Genomic DNA, 19,547 nt, shown 5'->3' with positions numbered 1-19,547 from the left:
TCTTGTTCTGTCTCTCGTGAGAAGCTCAGAGGACAGATGATCTTGTTCTGTCTCTCATGAGAAGCTCAGAGGACAGATGATCTTGTTCTGTCTCTCGTGAGAAGCTCAGAGGACAGATGATCTTGTTCTGTCTCTCGTGAGAAGCACAGAGGACAGATGATCTTGTTCTGTCTCTCATGAGAAGCTCAGAGGACAGATGATCTTGTTCTGTCTCTCATGAGAAGCTCAGAGGACAGATGATCTTGTTCTGTCTCTCATGAGAAGCTCAGAGGACAGATGATCTCGTTCTGTCTCTCGTGAGAAGCACAGAGGACAGATGATCTTGTTCTGTCTCTCATGAGAAGCACAGAGGACAGATGATCTTGTTCTGTCTCTCATGAGAAGCTCAGAGGACAGATGATCTTGTTCTGTCTCTCGTGAGAAGCTCAGAGGACAGATGATCTTGTTCTGTCTCTCGTGAGAAGCTCAGAGGACAGATGATCTTGTTCTGTCTCTCGTGAGAAGCTCAGAGGACAGATGATCTTGTTCTGTCTCTCATGAGAAGCACAGAGGACAGATGATCTTGTTCTGTCTCTCATGAGAAGCTCAGAGGACAGATGATCTTGTTCTGTCTCTCATGAGAAGCTCAGAGGACAGATGATCTTGTTCTGTCTCTCGTGAGAAGCTCAGAGGACAGATGATCTTGTTCTGTCTCTCATGAGAAGCACAGAGGACAGATGATCTTGTTCTGTCTCTCATGAGAAGCTCAGAGGACAGATGATCTTGTTCTGTCTCTCATGAGAAGCTCAGAGGACAGATGATCTCGCTCTGTCTCTCGTGAGAAGCTCAGAGGACAGATGATCTTGTTCTGTCTCTCGTGAGAAGCTCAGAGGACAGATGATCTTGTTCTGTCTCTCATGAGAAGCACAGAGGACAGATGATCTTGTTCTGTCTCTCATGAGAAGCACAGAGGACAGATGATCTTGTTCTGTCTCTCGTGAGAAGCTCAGAGAGGATGAGAGGACGATGAGTCAAGTACCACTTTGAACGCTCTAATGCGGCAGACAGGAAATATTTGGAAAGGCAGGAAGTGGTAGTTTGGGTCCAGACGTCAGAAATAAGCCTGGAAAGCCTGGAAAGCCTTGTGTTTATGTTGGATGCCTTCATGACACGGGCAGCATGAGCTTCCTTTCACCTCCTGTTTGTTTTAGGCTGGCACATTTACATGCTGTGGTGCGGAGCTCATTCCCCTCATAGATTTCATAACATTGACTTGACTCTATATGTATTTAATGTTGCAGTCCAACATTCCTCTGGACACCAAATATGGTTTTGTATAAGCTGCAGGCATGAACCTGGGTTTGGCTGGCTAGTGTCAAATGTATTCTGGATCTCATAATCATCCCTACAAAGGGGGCCAGTCTGACAAGTCAGTCATACTCAACACATAGAGAGCCTGTAATTCAGCTGCTGGACATTTTCACGGGGGTAGTGCTTCACTATCTGGGGTGTCAATAGCTTGAAGGTAACTCTTGTCAAACTCATCTAATTAATACATGAGACATACTGTGTATAGCGCTTTTCAATAACTCAAAGACGCTTAATCTAAGGGTGCTTTCTCACTGGCGCCCCGGTACCGTTCCCGAGCACACATTGACCCCAGTTTCGGAACATTTGACGAGTGTGAACGTTCCGTTGCGTTCTGCGCCCGGGCGTGCAACAGGGTACCGTGCCAGGATCCACCTTGGTGGTCTCTTGACCACCAAGGTGGTCTGGGGGAGCGCCCTGCAGTGCCCGGGCACGGAACACTTGCGAGTGTGAAAGCCAACCGTTCCCGAACCACATAGACAACAAACGGGCGACGATAAACTCCAGGCATAGTTGATGATGCAAGTGCACTCTGATCCGTTTCCGAGCGCCGAAGAAATGCTGTAATGTGAAAGCTGACCAGCGGGGGAGAGGGGAGGGGGGGGCAATCGTTCCCGAGTGCGGAACAGATCGGAACGAAAGCAATCGTTCCCAGTGAGAAAGCAGCCTCAATCTAATGCCTGACTCATCACATTTCTTCTGAAGCTGTTCCCCACCCCCTACTGCTAATCATGTATATGATGCAGTGATGTATATTGTATACTAGTATCTATATGATGTAAACAAAGTGTATGAGGTATGTATATTTAGTATACGATGTACTGTTGACGTGTGCAGTACAGTATATGTACCATGTAGTAAGTATGCTATGTAAAGCCCTTTGAGACTTGACTGTGATAAAGGGCTATATAAATAAACAAGATGAGACGAGAGTACATTTATTTGGCATTACTGGTGTGAGAAACTTAAACCATTTTGCTTGCTGTATACTTACATGAGAGAACGCTTTATTTATATCTATGTGGGAGTGATTGAATGCTGCCCCAAATGATGCGTAGTTAAGTGTAAATCGTCGACAACTGGAAGGCAACGAGAACACTGGACCCCTCTCTACATTGTGTGATTGGATGATGAGTTGGATTGGGATGTAGTCTAAAGCTGTGGCTTTACCCGATGATAGATGTAGTCTAAAGCTCGCACGGCGATTATGACGTCATCGCACGGGGCGTGTCGGGGGGCGAGGCCTGAGCGCAGCGCGGCGCGTCCATGGAGATTTTTCTATCGGCGCGTCGGGTTTTGCTGCCTGTGCCTGTGAGATCTCCGTGGTAGGCTATCAGCGGATATCTGCTGTGATTGAGTCCTCACCGTCGTAAAGTTGCCTTTTGAAGCATGGCGTTCGATTATAACGAACTAGTTGTGTGGCTTAGCCTTCCCAAATGTTGAGGGTCATTTTTATAATTTAATACATAGAATTGGGAACGTTATATTCAATGTCATTCAGACTGCCTGGAGCTGCACACTGAGTATGTTCTGTTTTGGCCCGCGCAGAGTGCGCGCGCCCTCCTCGGAGCCCCGCCTCCAGCGCGTGCGCGAAGAGTATGCCAGAAGCTTAAAGCTGTGGCTTTACCCGATGATAGCCACCAGTCCGCTTCAGTCTCTTCTCTCTCTCTTTGTGTGTGTGTGTGTGTGTGTGTGTGTGTGTGTGTGTTTTCATGGCTGAGATTTATCCGGCACGGCAGAAAAAATATGAATGAACTCTGTGACCTACATCCACTCAGCAGAGGCAGAGAGCCTACGCGTACAGCAGCATGATGGGAGACGAGACGCACTACTACTGCTGCCCCCAGGCCAAGTGCTTTGACAGCCCGCTTCCAGTTGCTCATTTCGTTTTGATTTGATAACCGCAAGCCCGTAAAGCCATCAGCTGTAGTTTCATCTGAGATACGGTAAAGGATTAGGTTGCAGAGGTTCATGGAAGGGATGGTATATCTTTTTGGAGGGAAGGGAACACAGCGTATGAAGTCAAGGTTGCACTCACGGTTGTCGAGAACGCTCCCTTCTTCTGTGTCGCTTTGACTATAACATTTGCGATACCTTTGGATGGAAACCCAGCTCGTGTCTACAAGCAACGTCATGGAGAAGTTGGCAGGAAAGCAGTCGGGGGGGGTCACAGTTACCATATCTTCTCCTCCACCACAGCTGTGTTTGTTTATCATGTATAGCTGTGTTTATTAATCTCACTATATCAGGTTGACAAGTCACGACGGCCGCACAATAAGCCCAAATAGATGAGATGATGGTGCATTTTAATTTGTCAGACTTTGATTAGTTATAATAAACGCAGCGCCCGTGGTTGCTGCTTCACGCCTCATTTCAATTCGGGAGGGGTGGATGTAACCTGGAAGCACACGCCAGGGCGGAAATATGGCGGGGTTGCTTGGTTCTTCTGTGTGAACGCAATTTCTGTGGCAACGCTGCCGCCGCCATTGCGGGCCTTCTGCACGGCGATATTGCGGGATCTCTGTGTGAAAGTGGCTAAAGACTCCAGGCAACTCCAGCCTAACCTGACAGGGTGGCAAACTTCACACACACACACACACACACACACATTCCCAGTCACACAAACAATGAGCAGTGTGCTGGCAGCAGATGTGCCAGCGGCTTGTGAGGACTTGTTGGACAATAAGCCCCATGAGGGTGAATCAGCACTTGGCCATCTTTATCTCCTGCCAAGCTGTCAAGATGAAACCCTGGCTCCACCTCGGCCTCTGCACGCCCCCGCACTGCAGCAGTGCCCTCGCTTTAAGGACATGTTCCCACCAGGGCCGGGCGCTGTGACTCATGCCTCGTGTGACAAGGTCTGGGAGTGGCGCTTCAGACCAGTAACCACACACACACACACACACACACACACAATCAGTAATTTCACCGCTCTCAATCTTTCTGCCTCTTGAACACACGGTTCCGCAGTCTGCTCTGAGTAACCGAGACGTGAGGCTTATCGAAATGCAGTACCTCTGTGGAAATGCTGAGGGGGCACTTGAAAGAATGGGTTGCACGTCTGGGAGTCCAGACAGGGTGTTGCACAACCCTGGCCATTTAGTTTTGATTAATCCGAGTGTCTGTCTATGACCTCTTTGAGGATCCAGGCTCTGTTCTTGTTCTCCACGGTCAGTCCTGAGGTCAAGTGGTGTGGCACCATCATCTGACTGTTCCCTGAGTCCTGAGGTCAAGTCACTTGTTCTCTCCACATTACTTTATGGCTGTGAGAGCTGGACACTCACAGCAGACACGGAGTGTAGGATACAGTCCTTTGAAAGCAAATGCTACAGAAGAATGCTACATATTTCATATAAAGAACACCGGACAAATGACTATGTTAGACAGCTAGTGACCTCCCATGCTGGAGACCAGGAACCTCTATTGTCAATAGTAAAATGTTGCAAGCTGGCCTGGTATGGCCATGTCACAAGGCACACCTCCCTGTCAAAGACCATCCTGCAGGGGACAGTAGAGGGAAAGCAGAGAAGAGGCAGGCAGAGAAAGTCCTGGATGGACAACATCAAAGAATGGACTGGCCGCAGCTTCCAAACCCTGCTAAGAACAGCTGAAGACCGTGAGCGATGGAGATCCTTGACTGCCCAAGCATCCACCATGACACCCCTACGGCCGATCTAGGCCATGGGATGAGCTGAGCTGAGGTCAAGTGGTGTGGCACCATCATCTGACTGCTCCCTGAGTCCTGAGGTCAAGTGGTGTGGTACCATCATCTGACTGTTCCCTGAGGTCAAGTGGTGTGGTACCATCATCTGACTGTTCCCTGAGGTCAAGTGGTGTGGTACCATCATCTGACTGTTCCCTGAGGTCAAGTGGTGTGGTACCATCATCTGACTGTTCCCTGAGGTCAAGTGGTGTGGTACCATCATCTGACTGTTCCCTGAGGTCAAGTGGTGTGGCACCATCATCTGACTGTTCCCTGAGTCCTGAGGTCAAGTGGTGTGGCACCATCATCTGACTGTTCCCTGACTGACATGCATGCCTGTGGGACAAAAAGGACAGACAGCAATGATTAAATTTGTAAAGTGACCTATTTTCTCCTCAGTCCCCACTCCCCACTTAAATCTCCTCTTTAACCCCAGTCTTAGATCAAATGTATATATTTTAATTTATATTAGTCCTATATCTACTTTATGATTTATATAAATATAGAAAAAAAAAAAAAAAATATATATATATATATATATATATATATATATATATATATATATATATATATATATATATATATAAATATACTATATATATATATATATATATATATATAATATTATATATTACAATTCTGTCTTCACTATTTCCCCCATTCCTACTGCTGAGTGCACTTACTGTATAGACCCTTTTACAGCCGACGTCGCAGGGGTAGTTGCCCACGCATGGCGGTATGCACAACTCTGCGGAACTCAAGCCGAAATGAGGGAGATCCCTGGAATACAGGAGAAAGACGTCTTGTGCCGTATGCGTAGAGACGCTGGACATTCCCACTAGGAATATGATGATGTCCAGCACTGCAACTTTGGCGATGCATTGGCTCCTAGACCCATCCTGACAGTGAGTACGGGTCAGGAAACCTCACTCCATTGAAAGAGTTCGCTCATTTGTGTAAGATAACCTGTCTGTTGCTGGCGAAGCTTTAAAATATGTGGAGGAGGCGTCGGGATCTTCCATATTTAGTTGTAAAGTTGTAACTTTCTGCAACGAATTCGGCTCCACCTACGAAATACGTCCTGCTGTTTACAAACTGTAAAAGGGTCTATAGGAGCATATCTGTGGTGTTAGTGCATTGCACTCCCAAGTTGTTCCGTTACCTTTATGATAAATCAAAATGACGTCAGGCTCTTCCTTCCATAACAGTTTCCCTTCCGCTACAGCGAGGCCAAACACCTGGAATATATTATGACTGTCCTCCCTGAAGATCAGGCCGAGCTTCAGCTTCTGAGAGTAGCAGCGGGAAGGAGGAGGACCACTTTTCCAGATTAAAGTGCCTTCACTGAGATGACCATTGCATGTGTAGAGGGACGGCGATCCCAGCTTTAATGAAGCCACATGCTGCCTTTTTACAACAGCTTGGATCCAGTTGGGAATACTGTCGGAACAGTTAGCCCCTTGCAGGATCATCACGTTTCAAGGCGTTTTACTACCAGCCAGCTTTGGAGGGTCTCAAACTCAGCAGCTGCCCTTGTCTGTCTGTCACATTCTAGTATCTGCGCTTTTTCCCATGCTTTTTTTGTGTCAGTGTGGAAGTTGGGCCAAATCACATTCCCCCCGATACAGACGTAGACTTCTTAGATATGACACTGTGACCTTTTTCTCTCACTATAAAACAAGTGTTTGCCTTGACCAAGTGTGCCCGTCTCGCTTCCGTCCTGTCCTCTTCCAGCTGTGATAACAGAGCGATCCTTAATGAATGTGTTCCTTGTGGAGGGTCCGGGAACAGCTGGCGTGACAGAGGCGTGTCCGACAGCGTCGCCCCCCGATTCCAGCTGCTGTCGGTCTGTGCGGCGGGGAGAGCGACCACACAGACCGCCGAGACAGACCGCCGTTACTTTCAGCAATCAGCAAGACTCGTTATCGGAGGCTTGCTTCTTCTTCTTGGGCTGCTTCCAGTGTAGATAATGTGTTCTTTGATGCTCGCTGCTGCTGGATTAGATCACCGCTGTGCTTGATGAGCTCTCTCCAGCTGCTCCAGAGGAAGGTCAAACTGTGAACTGTGTGTCTCCACCTGATTACAATGACAGTATGCCTTGGAACATAATGCCGTTTAGTGGATGCTTTTTATCCAATTATCAGTACATTTCTTGAGCCGCATAAAAACTTTAGGCTGGCGTTCGCGATCCCAACCCCCCCCCCCCCAACGCGGCTGCCCAACCCAACACAGCTTTTTAGTGTACGCTTTCACACACTGATTTCACTCACTGAAATCTGTTTTATATTATACATAGATTATAGTTCATATAGCCTTATAATACATAAAATTATTTGTATGGGAGAAAAATATTTTTCAAAAGATATTTATGTGGTTTGTTTTGTTTTTGACAATTATACTGCGCCCCCCCCAAGATAATGTCGCGACCCCCTGGGGTCTTCCGGGGCAGTTGTGTCAATCCGGTTAATCTGTGGCTGTGTCATTGTATGACCTTTACTGACCTCCCCTTTGCTAATCTCTTGCCCAGGTCATGGAGAGTGCCACTGCGGGGAGTGCAAGTGCCACGCCGGTTATATCGGCGACAACTGTAACTGCTCCACGGAGACGACGTCGTGCCTTTCAGATGATGGGCAGATGTGCAGCGGGCGAGGCAGCTGTGTGTGCGGCCGCTGCCAGTGCACAGAGCCGGGGGCCTTCGGGGACACCTGTGAGAAATGCCCCACCTGCCCCGATGCCTGTGGCACTAAGAGGTATGGAGCTGCAGCTGAATTCCTGCTTCTTTGGCTAGTATAGGAATAGGTTCTCATCATACACCAAAGAGTTGATTAATAATAATAATAATAATAATATTAAGTAATGATCATCCACAGTATCTTCATGTAGATAAAGACGTGTTGCTGCTCTCTGTAACAACAGTAACAACAGTGATTCAGCTTATAGCAAGTTTGTGGAAAAAGCAGTCACATTTGCCTTTCTAAACACACGCTGTCTGGAAGGTCTTTCCTGTGGGAAAATTCTCTGCCACACAGGAAGTGATGTACTTTATGGCAGCAGCAGCAGCAACAGTTAGTTTGGAATGAATCGAAGAAGCAATAGCCACCATGGATTCACAGACAAAGAGAAGTGCGCCACCTACAGGAAAAAAAAAAAAAAAAAAAAGCACATCACCACTAGAAGGTCTTATCCACCTTATTTTTGAAAGCCTCGCTGTAAAATGATTATGGGTGCAAGGTCCGGTCTAGGATGTGACTGATTGTTGCAGGTGGCGCATTTCCTCGTTAAAAGTCGACGCTGGAAAAAAAAGTTGCTTGTCACATCAAATAACACTCGTTTGACGACTTATTTGAGGGAATGTATTAATTTGATCTATCACATCGGCCATTTCTGTTGCTTTTTGAACAACTCGGGATATTTATCGACAAGTTTTTTGCCAAGCTGGACGTGATTTGCTCCGTTCGCCTGCAGCTGTCGTTTACAGACGGGCTACAGTATGTTGTGTCTGTGTCAGCAACGTAACGGGGGGAGGGGGGCTGGGAGGATGACACCGGAAGAAGCAGCCATATTTCACGTAAGGCATCATGGCAGCTAGAAATAAGGTGGATAAAATTTTTGCTGTGCATATAGCAGTTGATGGTGGAGGGCTTAATGGAGTTGATCGTATGAGAAGAGAGGTAGAACACTGGAACAAGGTGCACCTGACCCTACAAGTCAAGATTTGCCCCAGTGATGAGAGGCGGTAAGCCGGGCAGGGCAGGTCAGGCCATCCCACACAGTCCGAGTCAGAGACGGAGTCAAGCCCCTCGTAAAAGTCGCTCGCTCATGGGACGATCGTAGCTTTGATGACAAAGTCAGAAGAGAGAGATGTTCAGATAACTCTCATGCCATTTGTGACCTGACGAAATGCATCAGTGCATCAGTCACCCAAACTCCCTTTGAGCGTGGGGCTCAGTGTCTGTGGAGTCTAGTTAGAGAATGGGCTTCTGTTGGGAGGACGGGACAAGCGCCCTGTCCTCTCAGCAGGCTCCCGTAGACACACATGGCTCTGGTTTTCCAAGGTGGACTTTACGGCACGACCTTTGACCCTTGACCAGATTTGACTTTAGAGACGGGTCACCACTGCTCTGTCAGCTATGAGCACTACATTTGTTCCAACCTGTTGGAGAGGATCGATGTGCTGCTTCTCTCTTTTTTTAAGCTCACGCATGCATGAAATGTTGAGAGCTTTTTGAACATTTGAGTGGAAGTTGCACTTGTTTTTCTGTTGAACTTGTGCTCCTCCGCTCCAGGGAGTGTATCGAATGCCGCCTTTTCAACTCAGGGCGGCTCGCTGACAACCAGACGTGCCAGCGCCTGTGCAAGGATGAAATCATCACCGTGGAGACCCTCGGTGAGTAGGAGACACAAGTTGTTATTCACACTCACACACACACACACACACACACACACACACACACACACACACACATGCACGCCAGGGCCGGGAAGTGGGGGTGCACCCTCTGCTGTTTTGTATTGGAATTGCAATGTCATTAAAAATATATATATTTATATATACAGTGGGGAGAACAAGTATTTGATACACTGCCGATTTTGCAGGTTTTCCCACTTACAAAGCATGTAGAGGTCTGTAATTTTTATCATAGGTACACTTCAACTGTGAGAAGCGGAATCTAAAACAAAAATCCAGAAAATCACATTGTATGATTTTTAAGTAATTAATTTGCATTTTATTGCATGAAATAAGTATTTGATACATCAGAAAAACAGAACTTAATATTTGGTAAAGAAACCTTTGTTTGCAATTAAAGAGATCAGACGTTTCCTGTAGTTCTTGACCAGGTTTGCACACACTGCAGCACTGGGATTTTGGCCCACTCCTCCATACAGATCTTCTCCAGATCCTTCAGGTTTCGGGGCTGTCGCTGGGCAACACAGACTTTCAGCTCCCTCCAAAGATTTTCTATTGGGTTCAGGTCTGGAGACTGGCTAGGCCACTCCAGGACCTTGAGATGCTTCTTACGGAGCCACTCCTTAGTTGCCCTGGCTGTGTGTTTTGGGTCGTTGTCATGCTGGAAGACCCAGCCACGACCCATCTTCAATGCTCTTATTGAGGGAAGGGGGTTGTTGGCCAAGATCTGGCGATACATGGCCCCATCCATCCTCCCCTCAATACAGTGCATTCGTCCTGTCCCCTTTGCAGAAAAGCATCCCCAAAGAAGGATGTTTCCACCTCCATGCTTCACGGTTGGGATGGTGTTCTTGGGGTTGTACTCATCCATCCTTCTTCTTCCTCCAAACACGGCGAGTGGAGTTTATGCCAAAAAGCTCTATTTTGGTCTCATCAGACCACATGACCTTCTCCCATTCCTCCTCTGGATCATCCAGATGGTCATTGGCAAACCTCAGACGGGCCTGGACATGCGCTGGCTTGAGCAGGAGGACCGTGCGTGAGCTGCAGGATTTTAATCCATTACGGCGTAGTGTGTTACTAATGGTTTTCTTTGAGACTGTGGTCCCAGCTCTCTTCAGGTCATTGACCAGGTCCTGCCGTGTAGTTCTGGGCTGATCCCTCACCTTTCTCATGATCCTTGATGCCCCACGAGGTGCAAACAAAGGTTTCTTTACCAAATATTAAGTTCTGTTTTTCTGATGTATCAAATACTTATTTCATGCAATAAAATGCAAATTAATTACTTAAAAATCATACAATGTGATTTTCTGGATTTTTGTTTTAGATTCCGTCTCTCACAGTTGAAGTGTACCCAAAAATGACAGACCTCTACATGGTTTGTAAGTGGGAAAACCTGCAAAATCGGCAGTGTATCAAATACTTGTTCTCCCCACTGTATATATGATTAAAATGTGTTTTATATGGTGATATTTAGGGTTTACTTGAAGACTATGAGCAAAACAAAGATGGGGGAGATATTACTTTTGATGTTTGGTTTGTAATAATAAGATAATAAAATATAATAATAATAATAAGTTCAGTGTTTCCGCCTGTGCTGCTGTCTGTTGTAGTGTAAAACGACCTAAAGGGGGAGCAGGTGGTGACATGAAAGTGAGTGAGAAAAGGAGAAAATACTGAATAATGACATCACAACAGTATAATCCTAATGTTAATTTAAAATGAGATAGTCCTCTAAAAATGGCTAAAAAACATCCAAACGTCCAAAAGAAATTCCGGAGAGTTCCTTCCTTGCAGCACCCCCTAATTAAAAAGAGTTCCAGAGGCCCTGACGGACGCGCGCGCAGACACACAGACACACACACACACACACACACACACACACACACACAGACACACACACACACACACACACACACACACACACACACACACAGAGCAGCTGGCTGGCAGAGAAAAGTATTCACATCTGTGGCATCTGTAACAGTTTCACTTTAAGCATGACATACCTCCTCCACTGTCACTTTTTATTAGACATTTCACCATTGTTATTGTTGGGCCCTGCCAAAGTACTGTATGTTGCCCAGTGATTTCAGCTGACGTGACACATTCAACGCCTTTGATGTGATGACGTACACACAGTCAACCAACAGTATGTTTGCAGCACGATTTTGTTGACACGTTTCAACAGTGTTGGGCAAGTTACTTTCAAAATATAATATACTACATACATATTAGTAGTTGCTTTCATTTGAAAGTAATAAGTTACTTTACAATATGACTGTCTGTGTAGAGTAACTCATTACTTTATTACACTTTGCATTACTTTCACCAAAATAACTGCAGTAGCAGAATGACATCCACCCTGAAAAATAATTTTAAACCGTCTTGATGTCAGTGGAAACTGTCCAAAATTCTAAATGTCATCCTTTTCCTTGGTTATTGTCATCTATACTGGTTATTTGCATAAAAACACACAATTTGATTAGGGAATTATTCTATCTTTATTGAAATATTTGCTTTGATTTAAAAAAAAAATTAACTCAATTTGTAACTTGTGTTACTTGACAATGTAACTGGTTACTGATGACTGAAATCCTATTGGTAATAAGTTATATTACTGAGTTACTGCTAAAAGTAATATTATTACATGTAATATGTTACTTTTGTAATGCGTTACCCACAACACTGCGTTTCAATGTGTAAAAAGTGGAAGTTGGCATAATTTGCACGTTGCCTACCAAGTGGTGAGGTGTGGCTCAGTGTCAACGTGATCCGACCTCTCAAATCTGTTTGCAGCATGTTTTGCTTCTGTGAATATATCCGAATGTCCCACGCACATCTATAATTAGTTATGAACGCACACCCTGTGCACAGTGGGCGGCCATGTCTTGGTGTTTATGTTATTATGTGGCGTGGTGTCCGGCGTCTAGGCCTCTCATGGCACCTTCGCTCCCCTGAGATAGCATGCAATAACAGGCGGCGCCAGGCAGCCAAACCCCTCATTTGGTTCAAAGAAGGCAGTCCATTAAAGTATGAAGTCCTCCGTAAGCCCCGCCTCTCCCCTGCCCTCTCAATAGGTGGCGTGCCCCACCCACTAAACAAACACCTAACTCTACCTGCTCCTGTAACGAGTTGTCGTTTAAAAAGCCAGACTGTGTCCCAGCATGTTTACTATAAGTCCTTGTATCTTTTTTCCTTCCCTCCCAGCCTGACGGCAGATGGTTAATCAATGTCTAGGAATGTATTAATAATTAATAAATTCATTAATCGTTAATTAATTAATAGTTAATCAATGTCTAGGAATGTATTAATAAGTGCCTGGTGATTGATGGCATTGTGACGTGGCCTGAGAGAGTGGGGATGCTGGTTGTGAGGCTAGTGAGGCTATTTTAAGACCATTCCATATTGGCCCAGCATGGCCCTGGCCCAGATCCCGAGTGTTTCATAGCGTTTCCCCACTAGTTCAGCCATCTGACCAATGTCCTAATGGATTCCACATGTACATTCCAGATACTTTGTGCATGAAATAGAGGAGGGGAGGGGCTGGTGGAAGATGAGCAGAGGGGGGGAGGGGAGGGGTGGACCAGGGCAGCTTGACCTCACACTCCCCGTTGGGCTTCGACCGTTTGGATGATGAAGATTGAGTGAAAACAAGGCATCTCAAATCTCAGTGCCTCTTATCAGGGTCTCATTGTCTCAAGTTACCGCCAGTGATTTCACAACCAAGACATGTGAGCGATCCACTGGCCATTAACAAAATGTTTTCTGTTTTCCTCTGGCTGATCCCCTACTTTTCCTCATCCGCTCTCTCTCTCTCTCTCTCTCTCTCAGCCTGTTCAATGTCTAGTGTCTCTCTCTCTCTCTCTCTCTCTCTCTCTCTCTCTCTCTCTCAATTCAATTCAAAGGGCTTTATTGGCATGATAAGGTGCATCTTACATTGCCAAAGCATACATTAGCAACACTTAGCAATTACAAAGAATCAAAAACAGAAAACAAGACATTTTGTTACCCAGTAACATAAATCACAAAATCTTAAGATATTCAAAGAGGAAGAGAAAAGAAAATGAAATGGAATGTGATAAGATAGAATATAATAGAAGACTATTGTTGACCGGAATCTATTCAGAATAATAACAGAACAGTAATAAATGGGCAGTTAAATGGTGATAGTGCAAATAGAGAGCAATTACAGTATATTAACAAGAATTCACAGAATCTGTAAATAACCGTTGTTATTTTGAAATCTTCAGAAGAGAGCGAAAAACAAATCAAAGCAAAAAAGAATAAAATATAATAGAATAAGATGGATGGCTCTCCTGTCCATTGGCTGTCCCTCAGCTGATGGCAGCTCCACACATAATGTGCTGCTAGAATGGTGCATTTAGGTTTCTCTCCCAGAAGATATTGAAGTGCAGATGTGTCCGTGATATTTTCAAATTCTTTGTACTTCTGGTTAATTTTGGGGGAGATTGAGGCTCTAATTTCTTTATATTTGTCACAGTGTAACAGGAAGTGCAGCTCTGTCTCCACCTCTCCTTGGGAGCAGATTGAACACAGCCTCTCCTCTCTGGGTAGCCAGGTCTGTCGGTGTCTGCCTGTTTCTATTGCCAGGCTATGATCACTGAGTCTGTACCTGGTCAATGTCTTCCTCATTTTTGGGTCAGTAATAGTGGTCAGGTAGTCTGCCACCGTGTAGTCTCGATTTAGGGCCAAATAGCAATCTAATTTACTTTGGGTTTTTGTGGTATTCTTCCAATAGGTAATATAGTTTTCTTTTTGATTTGTGATAATTTGGTTGGGCCGGGTAGACTGAGGGCTGTCCTGATGCTGGGGAGGGTTGGGGGTCAGTCTCAGGACCAGCTGGCTGAGGCGGCTCCTCACTATGCTCTCTTCTTGGCTTTGTAAGGCTTGGTGATGGTAGGAGGAGGGGTCACTAGTTTTGAGGTGTCTGTAGAATGTAATGGCTCTTTTTTGAATGTCAATTAGAAGAGGGAATTGGCCAAGTTCCGCTCTGCATGCATTATTTGGGGTTTTTCTTTGTACTTTGAGAATGTATCTACAAAATTCAGTGTGAAGAATCTCAATTTGGTGTTTGTCCCAATTAGAGAATTCCTGGTTTGCTAGTGGACCCCATACCTCACTACCATAATAGGGCGATTGGTTGGATTACTGTTTTGAATTTTTGTAGCCAGATTCGGATTGGGATATTAATTTGGATGGATTTTCGGATGGCGTAAAAAGCCCTTCTTGCCTTTTCCCGCAGGTCATTCACAGCCATGTTGTTGAGTTTTAGTCCTAAATAAGTGTATGCGTTTGTGTGCTCTATGGTGGTGGAGCCCAGGACAAACTGGAGTCTGTTTCCCTGAGACCTGGATCTTTTCTGGAACACCATGATCTTATTCTTTTTTATGTTGACTGTCAGGGCCCAGGTCTGACAGAACTGCTGCAGATGATCTAGGAGCTGCTGTAGGCCCTCCTTGGAGTTAGACAGCAGCACCAGGTCATCTGCGTACAGGAGACATTTGATCTCTGTGTTGTTGAGGGTGAGGCCGGGAGCTGATGAGTCCTCCAATGTTTTTGCCAATTCATTGATATAAATATTGAATAGCGTTGGACTGAGGCTGTTTCCTTGGATCACTCCTCTGCTTTTTTGGGAAGAAATCTGTTCTACTATTATCTATTTTGACTGCACATTTATTGTTGAGGTACATTGTTTTGATGATGTCTTATGTTTTACCTCCCACCCCACTTTCTAATAATCTGAGTAGGAGACCTTCGTGCCAAATTGAGTCGAAGGCCTTTTCAAAATCTATGAAGCAGGAGAAAATTTTTGATTTATTTTGATTTACATGTTTTTCTATGAGGGTGTGGAGGGTGTAAATGTGGTCAGTTGTTCGATGGTTCTGTAGGAATCCGATTTGGCTTTTCCTCAGGATGTTGTGGTCACTGAGGAATTGTTGTAGTCTATTGTTGATAATTGAGCAGAACATCTTCCCCAGGTTGCTGCTAACACATATCCCTCTATAATTGTTGGGGTCAAATTTGTCCCCATTTTTAAAGATGGGTGTTATTAGTCCTTGGTTCCAGATGTCAGGGAAATAGCCTACGCTCATCACCATGTTGAATAGTTTCAGCAGGACCATGTGGAAGGTATTGTCAGCATATTTAATCATTTCGTTTAATATACCATCAACACCACAGGCCTTTTTGGGTTGTAGAGCCTTGATTTTGTCTTGCAGTTCTCCTTCTGTAATTGGAAAGTCTAAGGGGTTTTGTTGATCTTTAATGATTGGTTCTAAAAGTTCTAGTTTTTTATATATATCTTTTTGGGCCGAATTAGATGTGATTTCTCTGTATAATTTCTCAAAAAGTTTCTTCCATGTATCTCCATTTTAGATTGCTAATTCTTCTTTGTGTGGGTTGTTTAAGTGCTTCCAATTTTCCCAGAATTTGTTAAGAGTCTATAGCTTCCTCCATTACAGTGAGTTGTTTATTGATGTGTTGTGTCTTCTTTGATCTGATGGTGTGATGGTATTGTTTTAGGGTTTGCCAGTATTGATGCCGGACCTGCTGGTTGTCTGGTTCTCTGTGTTTTTGGTTCGATAGTTTCCTGACTGCTTTTCTTAGATGTTTGCATTCAGAATCAAACCATTTGTCATCATTAACCTGTTTGTTTTGGGGCTTTTGTGATTTCTTTAGGTTAGACAAGGTGGCCAGGTTGTCAAAGATGGAGTTTATATCCCTCACTGCCAAATTTACTCCATCTTTGTTTTGGGGATATGTTTGAGTGAGGAATTTGTTTAGTGATGCTTGAATTTTGTTGTTGCCAATTGCCTGCTGGTAATGATCTTTGCTGTTTTCAGACCATTTGTAAGGTTGTTCAGCTCTGTGTAGCTTACTGCCCTTCTCTGCTAAGTGGTGAGTTTGGGTGTGTTTTAGGTACAGGGTGATTTTGCTGTGGTCCGATAGGGGGGTTAAGGGACTGACTGTGAATGCCCTGAGGTGCCCTGGGTCTATGTCTGTTAGCATGTAGTCAACAGTGCTACTCCAAGATGAGAGCAATGTGTGTATCTCCCATACGAGTCCCCTTGTAGCCTTCCATTGGCTATGTACAGACCCAGCGATCGACAGAGCTGCAATAGTTGTCTTCCATTTTGATTGGTTGGTCTCTCTCTCTCTCTCCCAAAGCTCCTGTTTATAATATTAACATCAATACTAGTATTCATAATGGTGATAATTATCATGATCATAATAATACTTTTCAAACCACAGTTTATATAGTTTCCAAAGGCATAAAACTCTGACAAATTATTAAAAACAAAGTAAGAAATATGAAAGCAAAGACATTTACTAAAAGTTAAACGCACAAAAGCAAGTCAATAAAAGTGATTTTTTTTTAAGTTTAAAAGATGAAACTGATGTCACTCCAAAAGTCTTAAGAGCATAAACTCATCACCTTTTGTTGCCTCGATTGAAACTCTCTGTCTCTTCTTCTTCCAGACATCGAGGACCCCGGCGCTGCGCTTTGTCTGTACAAGACCGACAACGACTGTGTCATGAAGTTCACATACTCTGAACACGCCAACGGACAGTCTGTCCTCACGGCTCTCAAAGAGCCAGGTCAGTCACCACACTTTATCACCAGCTGCTCCTACTCGCAGTCTCCTTTGTGTAGGCCTTTCTGTCACTGCACTAAGTGGCGGAGAGGAGTGTTTGTGCGACAGTGTCGCCATTCGTTGAGCATTGATGTGGAACGTGGAGCATTCATTCTCTGTGTGCGTCTTGTCATTTGAATTCTATTGCACTTGATGATGAATTGCAAACTTCCACGTCCATTATATAACTGAGTGAGCAGGTTTTACTTGTTGTACTTGATTCTATACCCAGAGGGCAGCATTGGGTAACAGACCCGAGCGCTACATTTCTTTGCCTTGCCTCCGAGGTGCTTGCGCTGCACGGCCGCGGGAAGCAGAGCGCGCGGTCAACAATGGCACCCAACCAGCAGGGGGCGCTCAGAGTTGAGCGAAGGCAAGGCAAATACATTTTGTGCTAGGTCTGTAGGGTGACATACTTTTATGAAAAATGTATCTTAAATATTTTTGTCGAATTAACATTACTCTTGGCTTTTAATATTTTGTATTTTACGAGCCCTTGGCAGGTGAAGCAAAAAGACACGTTCAGGAGTTTGAAACATCCAGGCTATTTTGTGCCGACTTGCTTGCTCCTTTCTGGTTTCTCAGATATCGACTATTATCTAAAATGCCCTTTTACCTCTCAGAGTGTGGCGCGGGGCCGGACGCCCTGACGGTGCTGCTGGCGGTGGTGGGCAGCATCTTGCTGGTGGGCATCGTGCTGCTGGCTGTTTGGAAGCTGGTCATCACCATTCATGACCGGCGGGAGTTTGCACGCTTCCAGAGTGCACGCTCCCGTGCACGATATGAGATGGTGAGGAGACAAATGTGTGTGATGCGGAGCGGTGGACTGCAGGCTCAGGGGAATACATTGCATTGTGCTGTACAGCTAGACACACATTTGGACCATAATTCACCTTCTCCACTGCTGCCGCGGTGACCTGAGGTCAGGCTGCAGTCTAATCTGATGTGATGTGTGTGTGACTGTAAATATGATCAGTGTGAACAGACCTAGACATATCCGTTAGACTAGAGCACAGACATCACATTTAGACCGAGGGGGCCAACCCTTTGGGCCCCTCGGATCGCAAGAGCGCTCAGTGAGAGTTCAGCCTGCAGCCTGACCCATTTTACCCATTTACACACTATCGTACCACTTTGAAGGATACTGGGTTGTCCTCCCTCGAGCAGAGTTCAGTCAACTGAAAGACGAGCGCAGTGTGTCTCGGCACAGGAAACAAAAGAACTAAATAAAAGCACCTGAAACCCAAACCCAAAAACCCAAACCCAAAAAGCCAAAAACGAAACCCAAAAACCCAAACCCAAACCCAAAAACGATGATCACCACGTTAACATTGTGTCTTTGTGTGTCCCGCTCTCGCTCCTCCCAGGCCTCCAACCCTCTGTACAAGCAGCCCATCTCTACCCACGCGGTGGAGACCGATTTCAGCATGTACGGCAAGTCCTACAACGGAGGGGTCCACTGATCCCCTCGTCAGCACAGGACACGGCAGGACCGGTCCAAACCCACGGAACCATGGAGAGCGAGGACACACCCGGCCCTCTGCACAGTCCACAACTGATAACAGAGGTGAAATGAAACCAGACTGTATACTCGAGGGGAACTTTTGTGGCCTTTCTGCTTTCTTTCTTTCTGGAGGAGAAGCCGGCCGACCACAAAGACGTGACGCCACTTCTGTTTTCCTCTGCGTGGTTTGCTGATGGCAGCGGAAGAAACGAAGCGTGGACTTGTTTAAAGAGAGAGAGAGAGAGCGAGGGCCGAGTTAGCCGTGAGTTTTGTCCACAGTAATGAACTGCTTGGATGTTATATAAGAGAAAGAAACTCACACAGACTTTTCTTCACCAAACCAATAACTCCCACCACCTAAAAATAGCAGTAACCATTCATTGTACAGCAACAACTCAAGGCATTGGCTTATATTTGTATGTATATTTTTTTAAACTGAAAATGCCTTCCTTCACTTACCAACTATGCATCCTATGCATCCAACTATGCGTCCCCATCAGCGAGTGGAACCTCATACAGCGTCAGAAGATTTCAAGTTCACAAAATTATATATATATAAAAAAAAAAGCACATATTTTTGAAGGTGGCTATGACGGCATTGCGGTACTACTAACATTTAACGAGCAATAGACTTACTTCGTTTTGCACAGAGAATATTAGGAGTCGGTCTCTTAAAAGGTTTTCACTCTTTTGTGTTGTGTTTGTGTGTTGTTGTGCACTCCCATCTCTTGATCTCCGTTCTGCCAAGATATCAATTTACAACCCCGGCCTCGATCTGAAAATGAACTCACACAGGTTCAAATACTGCATAAGCCATGAGGTGAGAACTACTTTGCCTCGCATTCTCACAACGTAGAAGATTTTGTAACATTCACTATCCACAGGGATACATTAGATCGTCTAACTTGGATTGTACACCCATGCAGT

General features: G+C 45.2%; 1 protein-coding gene across 2 annotated transcripts in view; it reads left to right on the top strand.

The window, feature by feature from the left end:
* The window catches only part of itgb5 (integrin, beta 5), a 77,072-nt gene extending 57,820 nt beyond the window's left edge, over positions 1-19,252 (top strand). The window contains exons 12-16 of one of the 2 annotated variants that reach the window (XM_083642435.1): positions 7,578-7,800; positions 9,337-9,437; positions 16,962-17,081; positions 17,740-17,906; positions 18,484-19,252. In XM_083642435.1, the coding sequence (XP_083498561.1) occupies positions 7,578-7,800; positions 9,337-9,437; positions 16,962-17,081; positions 17,740-17,906; positions 18,484-18,579 (707 nt within the window). In that variant the 3' untranslated portion in view covers positions 18,580-19,252. The remainder of the gene's footprint in view (positions 1-7,577; positions 7,801-9,336; positions 9,438-16,961; positions 17,082-17,739; positions 17,907-18,483) is intronic. The other variant, XM_083642436.1, reaches the window with a different exon arrangement.
* The last annotated feature ends 295 nt before the right edge of the window (positions 19,253-19,547 follow it).

The sequence above is a fragment of the Poromitra crassiceps genome, assembly GCF_964638095.1.
Source record: "Poromitra crassiceps genome assembly, chromosome: 8".
In the NCBI taxonomy this organism is placed as follows: domain Eukaryota; kingdom Metazoa; phylum Chordata; class Actinopteri; order Beryciformes; family Melamphaidae; genus Poromitra; species Poromitra crassiceps.
This window is presented reverse-complemented; position numbering and strand designations above follow the sequence as displayed.